Genomic DNA, 23,262 nt, shown 5'->3' with positions numbered 1-23,262 from the left:
GGGTTAACTGCCTTGCTCAAGGGCAGAATGGCAGATTGTTCCACCTTGCCGGCAYGGTGATTCGAACAAGAGACCTTTGACATTATAAGACACCAATTATTGGGAGAACAATACTGTGTGGTTCCTTTTTTTTCTCTGAAAGAACATTGGATGCAGAACATGAATTTATACAGACAAGACAAACACCTAGGCTGTCACAATAGACAGCCATTCCACGTTTCATATTGCACATTTACAATAATGGGTATAAAAGAAAAGAGATTGCTCACTATGCAGCCATTCAGAGAGGACTGTGCTTGCCACTGGCCTTTCAAAGCTCTAGAGAGCTGCCCTTTCACTTTAACTCAGATCAAGTGCAACATCCACTTGATCTGAGTTATAGCCTAGCTCCCCAGCCCTATAAAAGCAATTAGAGCCTGTCTTTAAAGAGCAGCCCAGTGGAGATGGAGAAACAATACCGAGCTCAGAGGCTATATAGGATGTTGTAGAGTAAAAGTCCCTCCACTGTTGTTTTGATCACGCTGTGCCTTATAAACCCATAAACTCACCCTATGTTTTACACCTTCAACTGAGCAGTGGAGGGAGGCTATTATTTCTAAGGACTGAGTCCTGTTGAGCAGCACATTAGCTCCTTTATTGAATATTTATTTATCTGGGTAACCTCATTGAGATCAAATCTATTTTCTCAAGCAACACCTGGCGCAAACCAAGACCACAGCAGGGGGAACAATGTTTCACTGGAGTGTAACCACCTCTCCCTTCTTCCTGTGTGTGATCGATTGATGACACCCTTGAGTGTGTAATTTTGTTTGTTTTCAACAGGTTTTGGCTGTATTGAAACTCTGACAGCATCATGGAATTCACAGCAGGTTGATGGCCTAAGGGCATCTAGAACCGAACTTGTTTAAAGAGAGATTTTAATTGCTGAACAGTGGAAAGGTTCCATATGATGAAAGTGTATGTTTGGGGTTTCAGGTTTGACAGTACCTTGATCTGTGTGGCAATGTTCACAATAGGGAGAGAGAGAGGGGCAGGGAGAGTGAGAGAAGGAGAGATTGAGAGAGAGAAATAGTGAGGGAGCGAGAGCAGAGAACGTAGAACATTGTTATTGTCTTTGTCCCTCATTGGTTCCTCCTGATGAGATGTGCGTTAGTTGAATCAGCACTTCCTTTAAACGGAAAAATAACAGTTAAATAATTATGCAATGAAAACTCCAACCATTTAACAGCCCTGTCTCTGCATAAAGACAGTACATTCAGTATGGTAAGCTGTGCTTAATCAGCAATGAACAAACAGAAGATGGAAACAAATAACAAAGCAGTAAACAGAACATCATGACATACAGGTGTTCTGCATTTGAAGATCCTTTTTCTCCTACCAAACAAGGACTATCGAAATAACATTTCTGGACCGCTACATTGATGCTGAAATCATGAGCCTTACCTGTAATACTGACATAACCACAGTACCACCAATTTACCTCACAGCTTGTCTGTTGGGGTTTCCAGATTCAGCTTTTGTGTAAGGTTTATTGGCATGTCTAAGGCACAGTGGTGGAATCCTCCATTTGAGCCTCTGTCTGTCCGTCGCTGTATGTATTGTAATTTAGCTTCAATCCGGGAAGCCCTTCGATTTGAGAGGAGCGGAAGTGGCAGGAAGTCAGCTCAAATCTTGCTATGTCACATGATTGCGTAAACACAGGGCCATACTTATCTCCCTCTATCTCTCTGTGTTGTGTACACTAGCTACCCAGCAAACATGACCCAATGTGGGTATTCGGTGGGCAAGGTGGGCACGGCTAGACCACACTAAACACACACCAGGCCAACACAGGCTAGACCACACCAGCCCAACATGGGCCAGCCCATACCGACCGAACACAGGCTAGCCTACACCTGTTTCAACACAGGCCAGCCCACACCAGTCCCACACCAGGCCAACACAGGCCAGCCCACACCAATCCCACATCAGCCCAACACGGGCTAGCCCACACCAAGCCCAGCTACTTCATAATGTAGAGGCGAGAGCTCATTCGAATATTTGGGGGAGTGGTTTTGCAAATAACCCAATTAATATTGTTAAGTAAAAAAAAAAAATACTAGATGAAAATTGCTGACACCATTCAAGCCAATGACGGGTTCGGAACATTAAAGCCAATTACCTCGTAATCAGGGGTTGGAACCGAAATAATTTTGGAATCTTTCCGTTCCGAGGGGAACCCCTATTTTCTTTGTTCTGTTCCAGTCTTCCGACCAGAAAAGAATGTTCTGAACCAGTTCAAACCCCCAAAAAGTTAGAATTCATATAGTTCCTTTTTCTGTATTTTTTTTAGCCCATGAAAGCAACATTGTTTTTACATTTAGCTCATTCATTTACTCACCCAATTAGCGCCCATAGTGCAGCTTGCTGTGGAACGGGTAAAATAGTTGTTTACATGTTTGATTGGTCAGCTAAGTGAAGGCTTGAGATGTGCCTGAAATTTCACGGATGTGGAGAGAAAGACAAGGGTGAAGATGGAAGGGGCTTTAAGCGCTGAACGTCATGATGTGAATTGGAATGTGTTTGAGGTATTATTAGCATTAAAACTTTACAGAATTATATACTACACATGAAAAATATTTTTGGTACTAAAAATAACATTACTAACATGTTCCCAAGATTTGAAAATAACGGTTCTGTTCCGGAACACTAGAGATCCCTTCGTTCCCTGTTCTGTTTCCGTTCCTCCAAAAATATCATTATTTTTWGATTTTCTGTTTTGTTCTCTGAATTTACTGACACTGAGAGTGTCATTCCAGTTTAAGTGTTCTGTTGTGTGGTCAACAAAAACACGATATTGTACACTGCCAATGGTGAAGTCCGTAAAAAGACAGAAAAGTGCATGTGACATATGAGAAACTTTAACGTTTCTCTGGTAAACATATACACTATATAGTATATAAAAAAGTATGTGGACACCCCTTCAAATGAGTGGATTTGGCTATTTCAGCCACACCCGTTGCGTACCGGAGTATAAAATCAAGCACACAGCCATGCAATCTCTATAGACAAACATTGGCAGGGGAATGGCTTTACTGAAGAGCTCAGTGACTTTCAACATGGTACCGTCAAAAGGATGCCACCTTCCCAACAAGTCAGTTTGGCAAATGTCTGCCCTTCTAGAGCTGCCCCGGTCAACTGTAAGTGTTGTTATTGTGATGTGGAAACGTCTAGGTGCAACAACGGCTCAGCCGCAAAGTGGTAGGCCACACAAGCTCATAGAACGGGACTGCCGAGTGCTAAAGCACGTTGCGTGTAAAAACAAGTTTGGGGTCACTTATGATAGTAACCACTTTGTCTTTGTGATACAATGTAACGGGCAGCCGATCCAAAACGGTGGGCTTATTTCAGGCAAAGTGAGGGCTGCCCTTGGGGCCACCGACCTTGGGGCCAATGTGGAGCCGATGAGCAAAGGCGCATAGGCCCAATGTGGTCAACCTTTGCGGGGCCAATATTTTAGCTCACGTTGTGCCAATGTGGACATGTACTACTCACCATGGCTTACCTCTACAGTATTTCGAAACCACCTTACCTTTCCCTGAGTTTACCTCTGTACTGTACCACTCAGTTTTACCTCAGTTTACCTCTGTACTGTACCATTCAGTTTTACCTCAGTTTACCTCTGTACTGTACCATTCAGTTTTACCTCAGTTTACCTCTGTTTAGCTTTGTCATTGTGTTCACGTGCCCGAGTTACCTATGCACTCTATCTGAGCTTCAAACAGCTTACCTACAGGATAAATTTGTCTGGATGTAGCACTAAGTCTAAACAGGATTGTTTTGTGTAGATTAACAATCTCCTTTGACATCCTGCTCTGCAGCTCATCAAAACCAGAGAAAAAGAAAGAGATTGATTTGCCTCCCTGAAAACATTCCTCTGTAAATACTAAGGATGTCTCACTGTAAAGGCCTTTATCCCTGGTAGCCTATAGTTGATAATATGAAATGCTGGGTAACACAGCATTCTCCACATGGGAACAACAAATAGCTAATGATCCCATGTATTATATGGTGGGAGTGTTACTCTTCACTGTTATAGATCAGTGGGACTAAACAGCCCATTAAACAGTAAACACATGGGGAACAGTAAGACATTACAAGGCAAGTACATAAAGTTGAATTATCTTTGATATAATATCTAATTCCAACAATGCAGGCAGGAGGTAACATCTCCACGTGGAATGAAAGAGTCATCCAATATGTTTAGAAGGGCTGAGCTCAGAGAGCTTCGTCGTGTCCACAGACAGATCAATAGTCATAGTTAAATGCTTGGTTATAAACAGATCAATATGAATGGTTCACTGCATTCTTGTACAACGCTCAGTAGTACATGGTGAGTAGCTTGGCCGTGGCCAAAGTCAATAATACAGTTAGATGCTGATTAATACCATTTCAAATGTTATATTATTGTAACAATGTGCAAGTCTGAAGTATGAAAGGGAAAATAAATTAACACATAAATCTAGGTTGTATTTACAATGTTGTTTGTGCTCCACTGGTTGCCCTTTTCTCATGGCAACAGGCCACACATCTTGCTGCTGTGTTTGCACACTGCGGTATTTCGCCTAACAGATATGAGAGTTTATCAATGTTTGATTTGTTTTAAAATTCTTTGTAGGTCTGTGTGATCTGTGGGAAATATGTGTCTCTAATATGGGCATACATTTGGCAGGAGGTGAGGAAGTGTAGCTCAGTTTCCACCTCATTTTGTGGGCATGGACACCTAGGCTGACTTGGCTCCCGAGAGAAGACAGGCTATGGCTGCCTCTCTCAATAGCAAGGCTATGTTCACTGAGTCTGTACATAGTCAAATCTTTCCTTAATTTTAGATCACTCACAGTGGTCAGGTATTCTGCAACGGTGTACTCTCTGTTTAGGGCCAAATAGCATTCTAGTTTACTCAGTTCTTTTGTTTAAGCTTTCCAATGTGTCAAATAATTATCTTTTTGTTTTCTCATGATTTGGTTGGGTCTAATTGTGTTGCTGTCCTGTGGCTCTGTTTTTGTTTGTGAACAAAGCCCCATGACCAGCTTGCTTAGGGGACTCTTCTCTAGGTTCTCTCTGTAGGTGATGGATTTGTTATGGAAGGTCTCTCTCAAGTCTTAAGCTCTCTCTCTCTCTCTAGTCTTCATCTCTCTCTCTCTCTCTCTAGTCTTCATCTCTCTAGTATTCATCTCTCTCTCTCTCTAGTCTTCATCTTTCTCTCTCTCTCTAGTCTTCATCTCTCTTTCTCTAGTCTTCATCTCTCTCTCTTTCGCTAGTCTTCATCTCTCTCACTCTCTAGTCTTCATCTCTCTCTCTCTCTCTCTCTAGTCTTCATCTTTCTCTCTCCAGTCTTCATCTCTCTCTCTCTAGTCTTCATCTCTCTTGCTCTCTCTAGTCTTCATCTCTCTCTCTCTCCACAGCTTGGCCCAGTAAGTGGCTCTTCATTTCTCTGCAGGTGGTGCTATGCCATATTTCAGAGTGTCTGAGACAGTGTGTTGGGTTTACTCCTTATTGTGATGGATGGCTGTGTTGGTTAACATTAACATCAGCAACAGGACTGTTTGTGTTCCCGCAGCAGGCCACTGAGTGTGTATGTCAGTGTGTAGTGTGCACTTCACTGAGAGAGTCAGAGGCTGAGCCGAGGATGGAGTTGATAGTTGTCGTGTTTAGATTTGATCACATATCTCTGATGCAGGGGAGCCCTGAAACCATTACGTATATCAATAGTCAACAGTGTAATGGAAATGTGCTGGAATTGTAACCCTATTATTTTCTTTAATGTCTGAAATGCTGTCTCTCGTCTGACAGAAGAACGCACCCTGACAGCATGACCGTTTCCCCTCCCTCTCTGCTTGACCTCCCAGGTTGAACACAGAGACTGTTATTTGACCAGACAGCTATAGCCACCGTGATTTTAAAAACCATTCAACCAAATCTGCGATAATGGACAGGTAAGCTCTTAGAGGGGAGCACAGTTCACTTCCCTGATGAGTGTGAAGGACAAAGAGAGGAACAGAGAAAAAGAGGAAGAGATGAGATACTCAGAGAGTGCTGGGTATCCCTTAGTGACAGGGATTCAACAGTGCAAGCCAAGGTTCTGAGGATGTTAAAGCATATCACAGCTGTAAGTGTCTGTACCTGTCTACTCCATGGACAAGCCACCAATCCGTCCCCATTGACCGGTGTTATATCCTTCCCCTTCTAACAATCATCATATCCCCCTCTGTATCCCGCCCTCTGAAAGCTGTTCTATTCAATCAATCAATCAAACATATTTATAAAGCCCTTTTTACATCAGCCAATGCCACAAAGTGCTGTACAGAAACCCATCCTAAAACCCCAAACAGCAAGGTATGCAGATGTAGAAGCACGAGAGAATTAGAGCGAGCATACTTAAATTCACACAGGACACTGGATGAGACAGAAGAAATACTCCAGATATAACAGACTTACCCTAGCCCCCTGACACATAAACGATTGCAGCAGAAATACTGGAGGCTGAGACAGGAGGGGTCGGGAGACACTGTGGCCCTGTCCGACGATACCCCCGGACAGGGCCAAACAGGTAGGATATAAACCACACCCACTTTGCCAAAGCACATCCCCCATACCACTAGAGGGATCACTTCAACCACCAACCTACTACCCTGAGACAAGGCCGAGTATAGCCAACGGAGATCTCCCCCACAGCACGAACCCGAGGGGGGCACCAACCCGGACAGTAAGATCACGTCAGTGACTCAACCCACTCAAGTGGCGCACCCCTCCTAGGGACAGCATGGAAGAGCACCAGTAAGCCAATGACTCAGTCCCCGTAATAGGGTTAGAGGCAGAGAATCCCAGTGGAGAGAGGGGAACCGGCCAGGCAGAGACAACAAGGGTGGTTCGTTGCTCCAGTGCCTTTCCGTTCTCCTTCACACCCCTGGGCCACACTACACTCAATCATAGGACCTACTGAAGAGATGAGTCTTCAATAAAGACTTAAAGGTCGAGACCGAGTCTGCAAGTCTCACATGGATAGGCAGACCAATCCATAAAAATTGAGCTCTATAGGAGAAAGCCCTGTCTCCAGCTGTTTGCTTAGAAATTCTAGGGACAGTAAGGAGGCCTGCGTCTTGTGACCGTAGCGTACGTGTAGGTACAGTGGGGAGAACAAGTATTTGATACACTGCCGATTTTGCAGGTTTTCCTACTTACAAAGCATGTAGAGGTCTGTAATATTTATCATAGGTACACTTCAACTGTGAGAGACGGAATCTAAAAAATCCAGAAAATCACATTCTATGATTTTTAAGTAATTAATTTGCATTTTATTGCATGACATAAGTATTTGATACATCAGAAAAGCAGAACTTAATATTTGGTACAGAAACCTTTGTTTGCAATTACAGATGATCATACGTTTCCTGTAGTCTTAAGACAGGTTTGCACACACTGCAGAAGGGATTTTGTCCCACGCCTCCATACAAGCTTTCCACAGATCCTTCAGGTTTTCGGAGGCTGTCGCTGGGCAATACGGACCTTTCAGCGCCCTCCAAAAGATTTTTCTATTGGTTCAGTCTGGAGACTGCTAGGCCACTCCAGGACCTTGAGATGCTTCTTACGGAGCCACTCCCATTAGTTTCCCTGGCTGTGTGTTTTCGGGTCATTGTCATGCTGGACAGACCCAGCCACGACCCATCCTTCAAATGCTCTTACTGAGGGAAAGGAGGTTGTTGGCCAAGATCTCGCGATACATGGCCCCATCCATCCTCCCTCAATACGGTGGCAGTCGTCCTGTCCCCTTTGCCAAGAAAGCCATCCCCAAAGAATGAATGTTTCCACCTCCATGCTTCACGGTTGGGAATGGTGTTCTTGGGGTTGTACTCATACCTTTCTTCCTTCCTCAAACACGTCGAGTGGAGTTTTAGACCGAGGAAAAAGCTCATTTTGTCTCCATCAGACACATGACCTTCTCCCATTCTTCCTCTGGACATCCAGATGGGTCCATTGGCAAACTTCAAGACGGGCCATGGACATGTGCTGGCTGACAGGGGGACCTTGCGTGCGCTGCAGTATTTTAAATCCATGACGGCATAGTGGTGGTTACTAATGGTTTTCCTTTGGACTGTGGTCCCAGCTCTCTTCAGGTCATTGACCAGTCCTGCCGTGTCAGTCTGGCTGATCCCTCACCTTGCCCCATGATTCATTTGAAATGCCCACGAGGTGAGATTTGCATGGAGCCCCAGACCGAGGGTGATTGACCGTCATCTTCAACTTCTTCCATTTTCTAATAATTGCGCCAACAGTTGTTGCCTTCTCACCAAGCTGCTTGCCTATTGTCCTGTAGCCCATCCCAGCCTTGTTCAGGTCTACAATTTTATCCCTGATGTCCTTACACAGCTCTCTGGTCTTGGCCATTGTGGAGAGGTGGGAGTCTGTTTTGATTGAGTGTGGGACAGGTGTCTTTTATACAGGTAACGAGTTCAAACAGGTGCAGTTAATACAGGTAATGAGTGGAGAACAGGAGGGCTTCTTAAAAAAAACTAACAGGTCTGTGAGAGCCGGAATTCTTACTGGTTGGTAGGTGATCAAATACTTATGTCTTGCAATAAAATGCAAATTAATTACTTAAAAACATACAATGTGATTTTCTGGATTTTTGTTTTAGATTCCGTCTCTCACAGTTGAAGTGTACCTATGATAAAAATTACAGACCTCTACATGCTTTGTAAGTAGGAAAACCTGCAAAATCGGCAGTGTATCAAATACTTGTTCTCCCCACTGTATGTACTGCAGGACCAAATCGGAAAGATAGGTAGGAGCAAGCCCAGGTATTGTTTTGTAGGTGAGCAGTAAAACCTTGAAATCAGCCCTAGCCTTAACAGGAAGCCAGTGTAGAGAGGCTAGCACTGGAGTAATATGATCACATGTTTTGGTTATAGTCAAGATTCTGGCAGCCGAGTTTAGCACTAACTGAAGTTTATTTAGTGTATTATCCGGGTAGCCGGAAAGTAGAGCATTGCAGTAGTCTAGTCTAGAAGTGACAAAAGCGTGGATTCATTTTTCTACATCATTTTTGGACAGAAGGTTCTGATTTTTGGAATGTTACGAAGATGGAAAAAAGCTGTCCTTGAAATATTCTTGATATGTTCGCAAAAGAGAGATCAGAGTCCAGAGTAACGCCAAGGTCCTTCACAGTTTTATTTGAGATGACTGTACAACCATCAGATTAATTGTCAGATCCAACAGAATATCTATTTTTTTCTTGGAACCTTGAACTAGCATCTCTGTTTTGTCCGAGTTTAAAAGTAAAACATTTGCCGCCATCCACTTCCTTATGTCTGAAACACAGGCTTCCAGGGAGGGCAATTTTGGGGCTTCACCATGTTTCATCGAAATGTAAAGCTGTGTATCGTCCGCATAGCAGTAAAAGTTAACATTATGTTTCCGAATGACATCACCAAGAGGTAATATATATTGTGAAAACAATAGTGGTCCTAAAACAGAACCTTGAGGAACACCAAAATTTACAGTTGATTTGTCAGAAGACAAACCATCCACAGAGACAATCTTTCTGACAGATAAGATCTAAACCAGGCCAGAACTTGTCCGTGTAGACCAATTTGGGTTTCCAATCTCACCAAAAGATTGTGGTGATCGATGATATCAAAAGCAGCACTAAGGTCTAGGAGCATGAGGACAGATGCAGAGCCTTGGTCTGATGCCATTAAAAGGTAATTTACCACCTTCACGAGTGCAGTCTGAGTGCTCTGATGGGGTCTAAAACCAGACTGAAGCGTTTAGTATACATTGTTTGTCTTCAGGAAGGCAGTGAGTTGCTGCTCAACAGCTTTTTCGAAAATGTTTGAGAGGAATGGGAGATTCGATATAGGTTGATCGTTTTTTATATTTTCTGGGTCAAGTTTTGGCTTTTTCAAGAGAGGCTTTATTACTGCCAATTTTAGTGAGTTTGGTACACATCCGGTGGATAGGGAGCCGTTTATTATGTTCAACATAGGAGGGCCAAGCACAGGAAGCAGCTCTTTCAGTAGTTTAGTTGGAATAGGGTCCAGTATGCAGCTTGAAGGTTTAGAGACCAAGACTATTTTCATCAATGTGTCAAGAGATATAGTATTAAAAAACTTGGGTGTCTCCCTTGATCCTAGGTCCTGGCAGTGTTGTGCAGACTCAGGACAATTGAGCTTTGGAGAAATACGCAGATATAAAGAGGAGTCCGTAATTTGCTTTCTAATGATCATGATCTTTTCGTCAAAGAAGTTCATGAATTTATCACTGCTGAAGTGAAAGCCATCCTCTCTGGGAATGCTGCTTTTAAGTTAGCTTTGCGACAGTATTAAAAACACATTTTGGATTGTTCTTATTCCCCTCAATTAAGTTGGAAAAATAGGATGATCGAGCAGCAGTGAGGGCTCTTCGATGCTTCATGGCACTGTCTTTCCAAGCCAGGCGGAAGACATCCAGTTTAGTGTAGCGTCATTTCCATTCCAATTTTCTGGAAGTATGCTTCAGGGCTCTGGTATTTTGTGTATACCAGGGAGCTAATTTCTTATGACAAATGTTTTTTTGTTTTTAGGGGTGCGACTGCATCTAGGTTATTACGCAAGGTGAAATTTAGTTCCTCAGTTAGGTGGTTAACCGATTTTTGTGCTCTGACGTCCTTGGGTAGGTGTAGGGAGTCTAGAAGAGCGTCTAGGAATCTTTGGGTTGTCAGAGAATTTATAGCACAGCTTTTGATGATCCTTGGTTGGGGTCTGAGCAGATTATTGTTGCGATTGCAAATGTAATAAAATGGTGGTCCGATAGTCCAGGATTATGAGGAAAAACATTAAGATCCACAATATTTATTCCATGGGACAAAACTAGGTCCAGAGTATGACTGTGGCAGTGAGTAGGTCCGGAGACATGTTGGACAAAACCCACTGTCGATGATGGCTCTTTCCCTCTCTCTTAGCCCATCTCTCTCTCTCTCTCCTCAGATCTGACTATGACTTGGAGTATGACAGCTACCCAGATGACCTCTACGGCAGGTAGGCTTCTATACTGTACCTGGTCTCACCTACAGATCTATATTTTGCTGGAGATTTGTGTTTTTCACTCTTATGGCCAAGTACTGAACAAGCTCTATTACGATCAAGTGTTCTGGTTTAGAACTCGTACTTAGCTGTTGTATGTAAAGATGCTCTCTTGTGTTGCAAAACCCTTTCTGAAAGTGAATGCAATTATCTAGTCTTCCTTCTCTTCCTCTTTTGATTGCATGTGTCTCATGGACAGGCTTATCTCTGACTCCTGATTTGTCTAAGAGGAGGGGTATGTCTGCTTGTGATAGTCAGGCCCCTTGGATGAGATATGACAGATCATACTGTACCATCCTCGTGTTAACCCGTCTTAAATCCCCTTGCCTGGTACAGACCAAACGACTACACAACACAAAATACACTTTATTTGCTTGAGTAACTGTGTGTCTATATTCTTCTGCAAGTGATAATTGTGTGACTGTATTTTGAAGGGCCTGAGGGAGGGAAATGCTGTAGTGTTCTGAGGGGAGGGGTGTCTCAAAGTGAACCCCTGCTTAGCGCCGAGGCTCTACTTGTATAGCGTAATTAGCCAGGCTTTGAACGGCTGTGAGAAGCGGGCCCTCTGTGGCTGGTGCTGATGAAGGGAGCTGCTGAGAGGAGAGAAGAGAACTTGCATAAATAGCAGGGGGAGGGGTGCGTTCGAGCAGGGACAGACTGAGAAAGCGTCTCTATCTCCATCAATGTCGAAGAGCAGCTGATGCTTTGTATAGAGGCACAGCATTGATAGGGGTTTATGAAATATGATATCATGTCCAGATATATCTGTGAAGATGTATTGACTGTAAGCAATTTTAAACTGCCTAGTACCAAGGGTACACAATTTAAACCTGTCAGAGTTGGGGGACCCTGATTACCCCATTGCACCGTTTAAATGGACCTTGATGTGTCCTTATTCGCAGCTACAGTAGCAAGACTTATTAACAGGGTTGTCCCTGTGGATTACTTTAGGTGACATAGCTCCTATTTCTGTACACTGAAAATGTCAATTTCACAGACAGAGAATAACCTGGCTAATATACTGTTGTTCTTAGAGGGAGTGAAATAAGGGACCATGTATCTACGGGTATTTCTGTCAATGAGGCATCATCTGGGGTGTGTGTGTGCGTGTGGGTGACTTGCATCAAAAAAAATCATTTTGAGGCATAAATAACAAGGTCTGAAGTGTTTGTGAGCATTAATTTAAAAACATTTACGGACAATTTAACACTTTTTGAACATATTTTTAGAAAAAAGTATTTAAAAATGTCATTATCGCAACGGTCTGAAAACATCAAGACCRTTAGGAAAGCTAATACATTTTCACATTTTTAAAACATTTATTATTAACAGTCATGCACAGATACTTGAAACTCTGAAATAATATATATTTTTAAAATAAATGTTTTATTTGATTTTGACAGATTTCTCTCATTACCGCAACACCTTCCGCAATCTACAACATAATATTTTTGATATTTCATTGAAACCTGACATATTTTCAAAATTATGTGGCAAGCCTGAAAGAACATAACGTATAGATTCTGTACATTTAAAAGCAAACTACTATTTTTCCATTCATTAAATGAACATTAAATGAACACCTGTTACGGTAATGATACATAGGTTTCGGAAATGAGGTTGATGATTTCGGTAATGATAATAAGTATACTAAGACTGAGGTATGGTTAAACATTATACAATTTGATGTAGAAAATAAATTAGATAATATTGGCACAATCATTGATTCAAGTTTTGATTTTCCCATGATGTCAAGCAACGAGGCACTGAGTTTGAAGGTATAAATAAATCATTCTCTCTATTATTATTCTGACATTTCACATTCTTAAAATAAAGTGGTGACCCTATCTGACCTAAAACAGGGAATGTTTACAAGGATTAAATGTCAGGAATTGTGAAAAACTGAGCTTAAATGTATTTGGCTAAGGTCTATGTAAACTTCCGACTTCAACTGTATATATATATAAGTGAGAATGTGTGTGTGTGTGTGTAAACAGTTCTTAAAAAATGTTGAATATATTTAAAGTCACTACTGCCGTGGTATTTTAATGGTTTCATGGGAATGACCAGCGTGTATGTCMAAAAAAATTATGTTGACACATGCTTTGTGAACAAACAGGTGTAGTTATCGTTATATAAAGATGGCTGACGTTTTACGTGTTCCTAACCAGTTGTGTTTTTTTGTTATTTTCTTTTCGTTGTTTGTCACTTTTTTTCCTTTCTTATTTTGTACATAATGTTGCTGCTACTGTCCGCACTCAATGAGCTGTATTCCACCATAAGCAAACAGGAAAACGCTCACCCAGAGGYGGCGCTCCTAGTGGCCGGGGACTTTAATGCAGGGAAACTTAAATCCGTCTTACCAAATTTCTATCAGCATGTTAAATGTGCAACCAGAGGGAAAGAAACTCTGGACCACCTTTACTCCACACACAGAGAACCATACAAAGCTCTCCCTCACCCTCCATTTGGCAAATCTGACCATAATTTTATCCTCCTGATTCCTGCATACAAGCAAAAATTAAAGCAGGAAGCACCAGTGACTAGATGAATAAAAAAGTGGTCAGATGAAGCAGATGCTAAGCTACAGGACTGTTTTACTGGCACAGACTGGAATATGTTCCGGGATTCCTCCGATGGCATTGAGGAGTACACCAYGTCAGTCACTGGCTTCATCAATAAGTGCATCGATGACGTCGTCCCCACAGTGACCGTACATACATACCCCAACCAGAAGCCATGGATTACAGGCAACATCCACACTGAGCTAAAGGCTAGAGCTGCYGCTTTCAAGGAGTGGGACTCTAACCCGGAAGCTTATAAGAAATCCCACTATGCCCTCCGAYGAAACATCAAACARTCAAAGCGTCAATTCAGGACTTAGATTGAATCGTACTACACCGGCTCTGAYGCTCGTCGGATGTGGCAGGGCTTGCAAACCATTACAGACTACAAAGAGAAGAACAGCCAAGAGCTGCCCAGTGACACGAGCCTACCAGACGAGCTAAACTACTTCTATGCTCGCTTCGAGGCAAATAACACTGAAACATGCATGAGAGCTGTAGTCAATGAACAACATTCTCACATAGGTGTTCCTTTTGTCCAGGTGGGAAAGGGCAGTGTCAAGTGTAATAGAGATTGTGTCTTCTGTTGATTTGTTTTGGAGTGAACAAGGTTAAGGGCAGAGAAGCTTGTTTGACACTAAGAAAGCTTTGTTGTAGAGCGTTTAACACAAAAYCCGGGGAGGGGCCAGCTGAGTATAAGACTATTATCTGCATATAAATCGATGAGAGTGCTTCCTACTGCCTGAGCTATGTTGTTGATGTATATTGGAAAGAGTGTGGGGTCTAGGATCGAGGTACACCCTTGGTGACAGGCAGTGGCTGCGACAGCAGATGTTCTGAATTTACACACTGCACTCTTTGAGAGAGGTAGTTAGCAAACCAGGCCAAAGACCCCTCAGAGACACCAGTACTCCTTAGCCGACCAACAAGAATGGAATGGTCTATCGTATCAAAAGCATTGGACAAGTCAATAAAATAGCAGTGAAATGCTTAGAATCAAGGGCAWTGGGGACATAATTTAGGACCTTTAAGGTTGCAGTGACACATCAATAACCTGAGCAGAAACTGGTTTGCATACCAGAGAGAATACTWTAGACATCAAGAAAGCCAGTTAGTTGATTACTGACACGTTTTTCCAACACTTTTGATAAACAGGGCAAGATAGAAATTGGCCTATAATAACAGTTAGGATCAACTTGATCTCTCCATTTAAATAAAGGAGGTGCCGTGGCTGCCTTCCAAGCAATGGACATCTCCCCAGAGAGGAGAGAGTTTCAAAAGGTCAGAGAGAGGCTCAGCGAATAATAGGGGCAGCAACCTTAAAGAAGAAAGGATCTTAACCATCTGACCCAGATGGTTATGGGGGGTCAAGTTTAAGGAGCTCCTTTAGCACCTCAGACTCACCACCTGCAGGGAGAAWCTCTGTAGCGGGCAGGGGAAAAAGAGGGAGGAGCATCAGAGCTAGTCGCATTAGAAGGGGTGAGAGATGAGGAAGTGTTGGACGGGCAACACTATTTGGCTGAGTCAAATAGGAATCTTGACTTTATCAAGTGGTGATTATAGAACTCAGCCATGTACTTCTTGCCAGTAACAACCACATAATCAACATTAAGGRACATGGGAAGCTGTGAGGAGGAGGGTTTATTCTCCAGGTCTTTCACCGTTTTCCAGAACTTCTTGGGGTTAGACTCATAGAGAGATAACTGCTCCTTGAATAACTAACTTTGGCCTTCTGGATAGCCTAAATGCACTTATTTCTTATTTGCCTGAATGACAGGATTTGTGTGCCAAGCTTTTCACCAAATAGTGTTCTTGAGGTGGAGTAACTCTGCCGGATCACGGTCGAACCAGGGCCTGAACTTGTTTTTCATTCAAATTTTCTTTATGGGGGCGTACTTGTTAACAATACCACTGAAAAKATCAAAAAAAGAAGGTCYAAGCATCTTCAACAGAGGGGATCAAGCTGATTCTATACCAATTTACAGAAGCTCGGTCATGAAGGAAGGCTTGCTCATTAAAGTTTTTCAGCAAGGGTCTATGACAAATCAGGACAGGTATAGCTGAGCAGCCATTACGAACACAGRCCGTAAAACAGTGATCATTAAGGTCATTACAGAAAACACCAGACTGATTCCTATCAGGACTATGTGAGGATAACATCAAGGAGAGTAGCATTTTYTGGGTGTTTGGAGTCATACCTTRTGGGATTGGTAATAATCTGAGAAATATTTAKGGACTCCCATTCTTTTAAGACTTGGTCAGGTGGTTAAAGCATGTCCCAGTTTAGGTAATCTAGCAGGACAAATTCAGACTGAGTGGGGCCAGGAGAGAGCATAGGGCAGGTAGGGTACAGGCCGGTGCTGATGGTGGCTCAGCCAACAGATCATATGATGCAGTACTTCCCCTAGGGTTGCGGGTAGCAGGGCAGCAGGGTTTCTGTATTGAAACTATCTATTGACCCGCACTGTATCCACATGACCTGGTTGTCAGCGGCTGGTGGTGATTTCACAGATGGATGAACACTGTCTCTCTGTACACAGTCTCTTTGCATAGCTGACTGGACGCCTGGCCGCCCGCCCACTGGTCCGGAGTAAAAACACAGCCCAGGGCGGCGGCAGTGGAGCACTGTGAGGAAAGGGGGAATGCCAGGGCAGTGGAGGGAAAAGGGCAGATCGAACAGAGGATGAGTGGAGAGGGGGATGACAGTATGAAAAACAAGGCACTCGCCAGCCAGCTCAGGCATCGCTGATAGGTGTTCCATTCAGTCCCATCTCCCCTTTTACAGACACTGTTATGGCCATAGAAATGCAAGGCCTTGCAGTCCGAGTTAAAAAGTATCTTAACTTCATCCTGCACTGGCATTGGATTAGTGATTATATATATATGTCCTCTTATGAAAAACCTAAATCTGTTTTGCAGTGCATCCAATAAGAACTTTGGTAATTCTCTCAAACAACATCTTACCCTTTCTCTGAGTCCCAGTCTTCATCTAATATCATTGTCTTTGTGTATCTTCTTAGTATAAAGTAGCTTCCTCCTGAACTTACTTTGAACTGTAGCCTACTGTACATACGGTATGAAATGAGCTGCCAGACTTAACCACTGATTCATTCTCATTGAGCCCAGCATGTCAACAGAGGCCCTGTGTGTGTAAATATGTATTGGCAGTTATCTGCTCTGATGTGGATTAAAAGCTTACAAAGGTACAGTACTCTCAAAGTAATTCTCTCTCTCCTTCATGGACTTTTCTTTGTTGGCAGAGACTACATGTAAGGTAGAGTAGGTCATCATATTCAGAAGTTCTCAGTAAAGTCAACTATATACCCACAGTTCTTTTTTGCTTCTCTACATTTCTGTAAGACTCATAGACAATAACCATGTGTGTAACGGCTCTCGTTGGTGGTATGAAGAGTGGACCAAGGCGCAGCGTGGTAAGTGTTCATGATTCTTTTATTTCAAAAACACTCAAACAAAATAACAAACGTGAAAACGAGAGCGCACAGTTCTGTCAGGCAGAAACACTAAACAGAAAACAAGATCCCACAACCTAATGGTGGGAAAAAGGGCTGCCTAAGTATAATTCCCAATCAGAGACAACGATAGACAGCTGCCTCTGATTGGGAACCACACTCGACCAAAAACAAAGAAACAGAAAACATAGAATGCCCACCCAAATCACACCCTGACCTAACCAAATAAAGAAATAAAAAGGCTGCATCTCTGTCAAACTGCACAGTCAGATGATCTGAAACATCACCACACCCTCTATTCGCTGGGAAGCATACCACAGGAGGTTGGTGGCACCTTATTGGGGAGGAAGGGCTCCTGGTAATGACTGGACGGGAATTAGTGGAACGGTATCCAATACATCAAAGACAGTTTCCATGTTTTTGATGCTATACCATTCGCTCCGTTCCAGCCATTATTATGAGCCGTCCTCTCTTCAGCAGCTTCCACTGATGCACACACAGTAATCGCTGGTATCAGAAGAGATATTTGAGAGAGAGAGAGACCAGCGCAAATCTAAGCACCCCAGACAGTGCTCTTTGGACAAGGGCTATTTAGTGCACCAGGCTATGAGATCAATCTAGAACAGATGATATCAATATATCACTGTGATTATAGAGTATACACTCAATATATAATGGCACCAAATAGCTTATGGACATTATAAACGAGTCCACCATTTCATTTGATTGGCATTAATAACCTTTACTGTAAATCTGTCTGGAGGCAGGTATTTTCAGTGCTGCCAGCCTGCCAGGGAGATGGAGTCTCATCCTGCAGGGATATGTCTACACTCTTAGAAAAAAAGGTGCCAACTAGAAAGTTAAAGGGTTCTTTGGCTGTCCCCATAGCAAAACCTTTTGAAGAACCCTTTTTGGTAGCAGGTAGAACCCTTTAGGTTTCAGGTAGAACCCTTTTGGGGGTTCTACCTGGAACCAGAAAGGGTTATCCTAAGGGGACAGCCGAAGAAAAAAGGGGTCCAAATGGTTCTAAGAGTGTATTGTCCAGCTCCCTTTTGGGAATTTAGGGAACTTTTGCTCTGACACATCAGCAGGCGATTGTTTTAAAGCACATGCTAGCTGGAGAATCTTCAGTTTATGAGAAGGAAAAAACCCAATATAACTGTCTTAACTAGGGCATATCACATGGCCAGGAAAGGATCAGGACCCTATTCATAAGCAATGTTCCCTATAATGTTTTTCGACATTGAGACATTTTCAAGTCTGCTGAGCGCAACTTCCTGCGSGTGTTTACTGTGAACACTGAGGCTGTGCCCGCTTTAAGTTACAGTTTTAACAGTGGCCAAGTAGGCTACTGTGGCTATTTGATCACAATGTAGGCCTACAAGAGTGGTCTACCATCAAAAACAATGGAGAAAAATGCATCCCATAACATTTTAGCATGTAAATAGCTGTTCTATCATTCAGCCTACAGTAGCAGCAAATGTGTGGTATTCAATGTAGGCCTACATGCCATGAGATTTTGAAAAAAAAACATGCAGGGCTTGACATTAAGGAGGTGACTGAAGATGTTGTGTTGTTTGATGCAAGAAACCACTTTACAAAATACAATTATTATTATTCCATACCATCCATTATTATAGAGAATCAGACAAATTATGCTACCCTCTGCCTATTGGCTATTTAGCTTATTCAAGACCATCTCAATATACAACACTGCCACTTTAAGACATAAAACAAGCTCATTAACTGACTTGCTTTTCATAGATAGCTAAAAATGTACACATTTTGTGCTCTCATAGGAAGCAACCACTCCCTCATTGTTGACTAGAAATTAGCTGTAACTGGGATAATAACTCACTAACTAGCAAATAATATGAACAAATGTGCACAGGTGGCTACATGCAGCTCTCACTTTGATCTCARAATAAGCGCATCTACTTGCGACTGCTCATGCTGTAAAAACGGTCCAGTTCATATTGAATGGCACAGATAGCAATGGCTAATTGCATATAGGTCTACTGCAGCTCTGATTGGTTACGGCGCACCGGTCTGTGTAGATTACAGGCCTTGATTGTCAATACAATAGAATCCTACTCCGATGCACTCTGCATCGGAGAGCATACTAAATAGTTTTGCATACTAAATCTTGCATAGTTCGTTTTGTTTCAGTATGTTACGTTGAAAGTGGCTAATTTTGCGTTGATTTGAGCACAATTCCCACAGTAGAGTGAAACGATGATAGTGTTCACTAAAGGGGAAAAACTAGAACGTTTAGTGAAGTTCAATCTTGTGCTCTCTGCACGGGCTGATATTTCTTCTGTGCGGCAATCCGAGGGAAGCTGAGCTCCCACTAATGTTTGCAACTTAGAGGGAACATTGCTCATAAGTAATATTGTGTATTTTCCCTACAGGGTGATTGACTACCAGCGTGTCTCAGCCTCCGTAATGCCAGTCCCAGTGGAGCACAGCCCTATGAAACACTCCCGTGATCTCTCTTTCTCCTCCGGCCTGCACCGCTCCAGAGACAGACCACAGGACAAGAGGAGCGCACAGCGCACCGGCTCTTCCAGGGCCAAGTGTAAGGGACCTCACACACTGTNCCATGGATCATCACTGGAGGCTTCGTACGTGGAGCCGGAACAGGTCTCACTGGACTGAGGAGACGTACTGGCAACCTGGTGCGTGGAGCTGCCATGGGGCTTACCAGGCTGGGGAGACACACTGGAGGCCTGGTACGTGGAGCCGGAACAAGTCTCACCGGACTGGGGAGATGCACTGGAAACCTGGTGTGTGGAGCAGGCACCGGATACACTGGGCCGTGGAGGCACACTGGAGGTCTYGAGYGTAGAGCTGGCACAATCCGTCCTGGCTGGATGCTTACTTTCGCCTGGCAAATGCGGGGCGCTGGCACAGGACGCACTGGGCTGTGAAGGCGCACCGGAGACACAGTGCGCAGAGCCGGCGCAGGATATCCTTGGCCGAAGAGACGCACCRGAGACCAGGAGCGCTGAGCCGGCACAATCCGTCCTGGCTGAATGCTTACTTTCACCCGGCAAATGCGGGGAGCTAGCACAGAGCTCACCGGGCTGTGAATGCGCACTGGAGACACAGTGCGTATCACCGCATAACACGGTGCCTAACCGGTCACTTGCTCCCCACGGTAAGCACAGGGAGTTGGCTCAGGTCTAAACCCTGACTCCGCCTATCTCCCCGTGTACCTCCCCACAAAACATTTTTGGGAGCTGCCTCTCGGGCTTCCGTCGTTGCCATGACTCCTGGTCTCGTCGCCGTTCCTCCCTCGCTGCTTCCACCTGTTCCCATGGGAGGCGATCCCTTCCGGCCAGGATCTCCTCCCACGTCCAGGATCCTTTGCCGTCCAGGATGTCCTCCCATGTCCAGTCCTCCTGGCCACGCTGCTTGGTCCGTTTTTGGTGGGATCTTCTGCAACGGCTCTCGTTGGTGGTATGAAGAGTGGACCAAGGCGCAGCGTGGTAAGTGTTCATGATTATTTTATTTCAAAAACACTCAAACAAAATAACAAACGTGAAAACGAGAGCGCACAGTTCTGTCAGGCAGAAACACTAAACAGAAAACAAGATCCCACAACCTAATGGTGGGAAAAAGGGCTGCCTAAGTATGATCCCCAATCAGAGACAACGATAGACAGCTGCCTCTGATTGGGAACCACACTCGACCAAAAACAAAGAAACAGAAAACATAGAATGCCCACCCAAATCACACCCTGACCTAACCAAATAAAGAAATAAAAAGGCTGCATCTCTGTCAAACTGCACAGTCAGATGATCTGAAACATCACCACACCCTCTATTCGCTGGGAAGCATACCACAGGAGGTTGGTGGCACCTTATTGGGGAGGAAGGGCTCCTGGTAATGACTGGACGGGAATTAGTGGAACGGTATCCAATACATCAAAGACAGTTTCCATGTTTTTGATGCTATACCATTCGCTCCGTTCCAGCCATTATTATGAGCCGTCCTCTCTTCAGCAGCTTCCACTGATGCACACACAGTAATCGCTGGTATCAGAAGAGATATTTGAGAGAGAGAGAGACCAGCGCAAATCTAAGCACCCCAGACAGTGCTCTTTGGACAAGGGCTATTTAGTGCACCAGGCTATGAGATCAATCTAGAACAGATGATATCAATATATCACTGTGATTATAGAGTATACACTCAATATATAATGGCACCAAATAGCTTATGGACATTATAAACGAGTCCACCATTTCATTTGATTGGCATTAATAACCTTTACTGTAAATCTGTCTGGAGGCAGGTATTTTCAGTGCTGCCAGCCTGCCAGGGAGATGGAGTCTCATCCTGCAGGGATATGTCTACACTCTTAGAAAAAAAGGTGCCAACTAGAAAGTTAAAGGGTTCTTTGGCTGTCCCCATAGCAAAACCTTTTGAAGAACCCTTTTTGGTAGCAGGTAGAACCCTTTAGGTTTCAGGTAGAACCCTTTTGGGGGTTCTACCTGGAACCAGAAAGGGTTATCCTAAGGGGACAGCCGAAGAAAAAAGGGGTCCAAATGGTTCTAAGAGTGTATTGTCCAGCTCCCTTTTGGGAATTTAGGGAACTTTTGCTCTGACACATCAGCAGGCGATTGTTTTAAAGCACATGCTAGCTGGAGAATCTTCAGTTTATGAGAAGGAAAAAACCCAATATAACTGTCTTAACTAGGGCATATCACATGGCCAGGAAAGGATCAGGACCCTATTCATAAGCAATGTTCCCTATAATGTTTTTCGACATTGAGACATTTTCAAGTCTGCTGAGCGCAACTTCCTGCGSGTGTTTACTGTGAACACTGAGGCTGTGCCCGCTTTAAGTTACAGTTTTAACAGTGGCCAAGTAGGCTACTGTGGCTATTTGATCACAATGTAGGCCTACAAGAGTGGTCTACCATCAAAAACAATGGAGAAAAATGCATCCCATAACATTTTAGCATGTAAATAGCTGTTCTATCATTCAGCCTACAGTAGCAGCAAATGTGTGGTATTCAATGTAGGCCTACATGCCATGAGATTTTGAAAAAAAAACATGCAGGGCTTGACATTAAGGAGGTGACTGAAGATGTTGTGTTGTTTGATGCAAGAAACCACTTTACAAAATACAATTATTATTATTCCATACCATCCATTATTATAGAGAATCAGACAAATTATGCTACCCTCTGCCTATTGGCTATTTAGCTTATTCAAGACCATCTCAATATACAACACTGCCACTTTAAGACATAAAACAAGCTCATTAACTGACTTGCTTTTCATAGATAGCTAAAAATGTACACATTTTGTGCTCTCATAGGAAGCAACCACTCCCTCATTGTTGACTAGAAATTAGCTGTAACTGGGATAATAACTCACTAACTAGCAAATAATATGAACAAATGTGCACAGGTGGCTACATGCAGCTCTCACTTTGATCTCARAATAAGCGCATCTACTTGCGACTGCTCATGCTGTAAAAACGGTCCAGTTCATATTGAATGGCACAGATAGCAATGGCTAATTGCATATAGGTCTACTGCAGCTCTGATTGGTTACGGCGCACCGGTCTGTGTAGATTACAGGCCTTGATTGTCAATACAATAGAATCCTACTCCGATGCACTCTGCATCGGAGAGCATACTAAATAGTTTTGCATACTAAATCTTGCATAGTTCGTTTTGTTTCAGTATGTTACGTTGAAAGTGGCTAATTTTGCGTTGATTTGAGCACAATTCCCACAGTAGAGTGAAACGATGATAGTGTTCACTAAAGGGGAAAAACTAGAACGTTTAGTGAAGTTCAATCTTGTGCTCTCTGCACGGGCTGATATTTCTTCTGTGCGGCAATCCGAGGGAAGCTGAGCTCCCACTAATGTTTGCAACTTAGAGGGAACATTGCTCATAAGTAATATTGTGTATTTTCCCTACAGGGTGATTGACTACCAGCGTGTCTCAGCCTCCGTAATGCCAGTCCCAGTGGAGCACAGCCCTATGAAACACTCCCGTGATCTCTCTTTCTCCTCCGGCCTGCACCGCTCCAGAGACAGACCACAGGACAAGAGGAGCGCACAGCGCACCGGCTCTTCCAGGGCCAAGTGTAAGGGACCTCACACACTGT

The 23,262-nt window shown here is 43.5% G+C and overlaps 2 protein-coding genes across 2 annotated transcripts in view; both read left to right on the top strand.

Annotated features, from left to right (window-relative positions):
* LOC139028572 (RNA-binding Raly-like protein) overlaps positions 1–19,791 on the top strand; it is a 53,989-nt gene extending 34,198 nt beyond the window's left edge. The window contains exons 3-4 of the mRNA XM_070446341.1: positions 11,004–11,054; positions 19,545–19,791. Coding sequence (XP_070302442.1) covers positions 11,004–11,054; positions 19,545–19,791 — 298 coding nt within the window. The remainder of the gene's footprint in view (positions 1–11,003; positions 11,055–19,544) is intronic.
* Positions 19,792–22,766: 2,975 nt separating this feature from the next.
* Positions 22,767–23,262, top strand: part of LOC111971661 (heterogeneous nuclear ribonucleoprotein C) — an 8,910-nt gene continuing 8,414 nt past the window's right edge. The window contains exon 1 of the mRNA XM_070446076.1: positions 22,767–23,241. Coding sequence (XP_070302177.1) covers positions 23,109–23,241 — 133 coding nt within the window. The 5' untranslated portion in view covers positions 22,767–23,108. The remainder of the gene's footprint in view (positions 23,242–23,262) is intronic.

Source organism: Salvelinus sp. IW2-2015, linkage group LG13 (assembly GCF_002910315.2).
Source record: "Salvelinus sp. IW2-2015 linkage group LG13, ASM291031v2, whole genome shotgun sequence".
In the NCBI taxonomy this organism is placed as follows: Eukaryota; Metazoa; Chordata; class Actinopteri; order Salmoniformes; family Salmonidae; genus Salvelinus; species Salvelinus sp. IW2-2015.
Note: the sequence above shows the minus strand (reverse complement) of the source record. Positions and strands in the feature narration are given on the sequence as shown.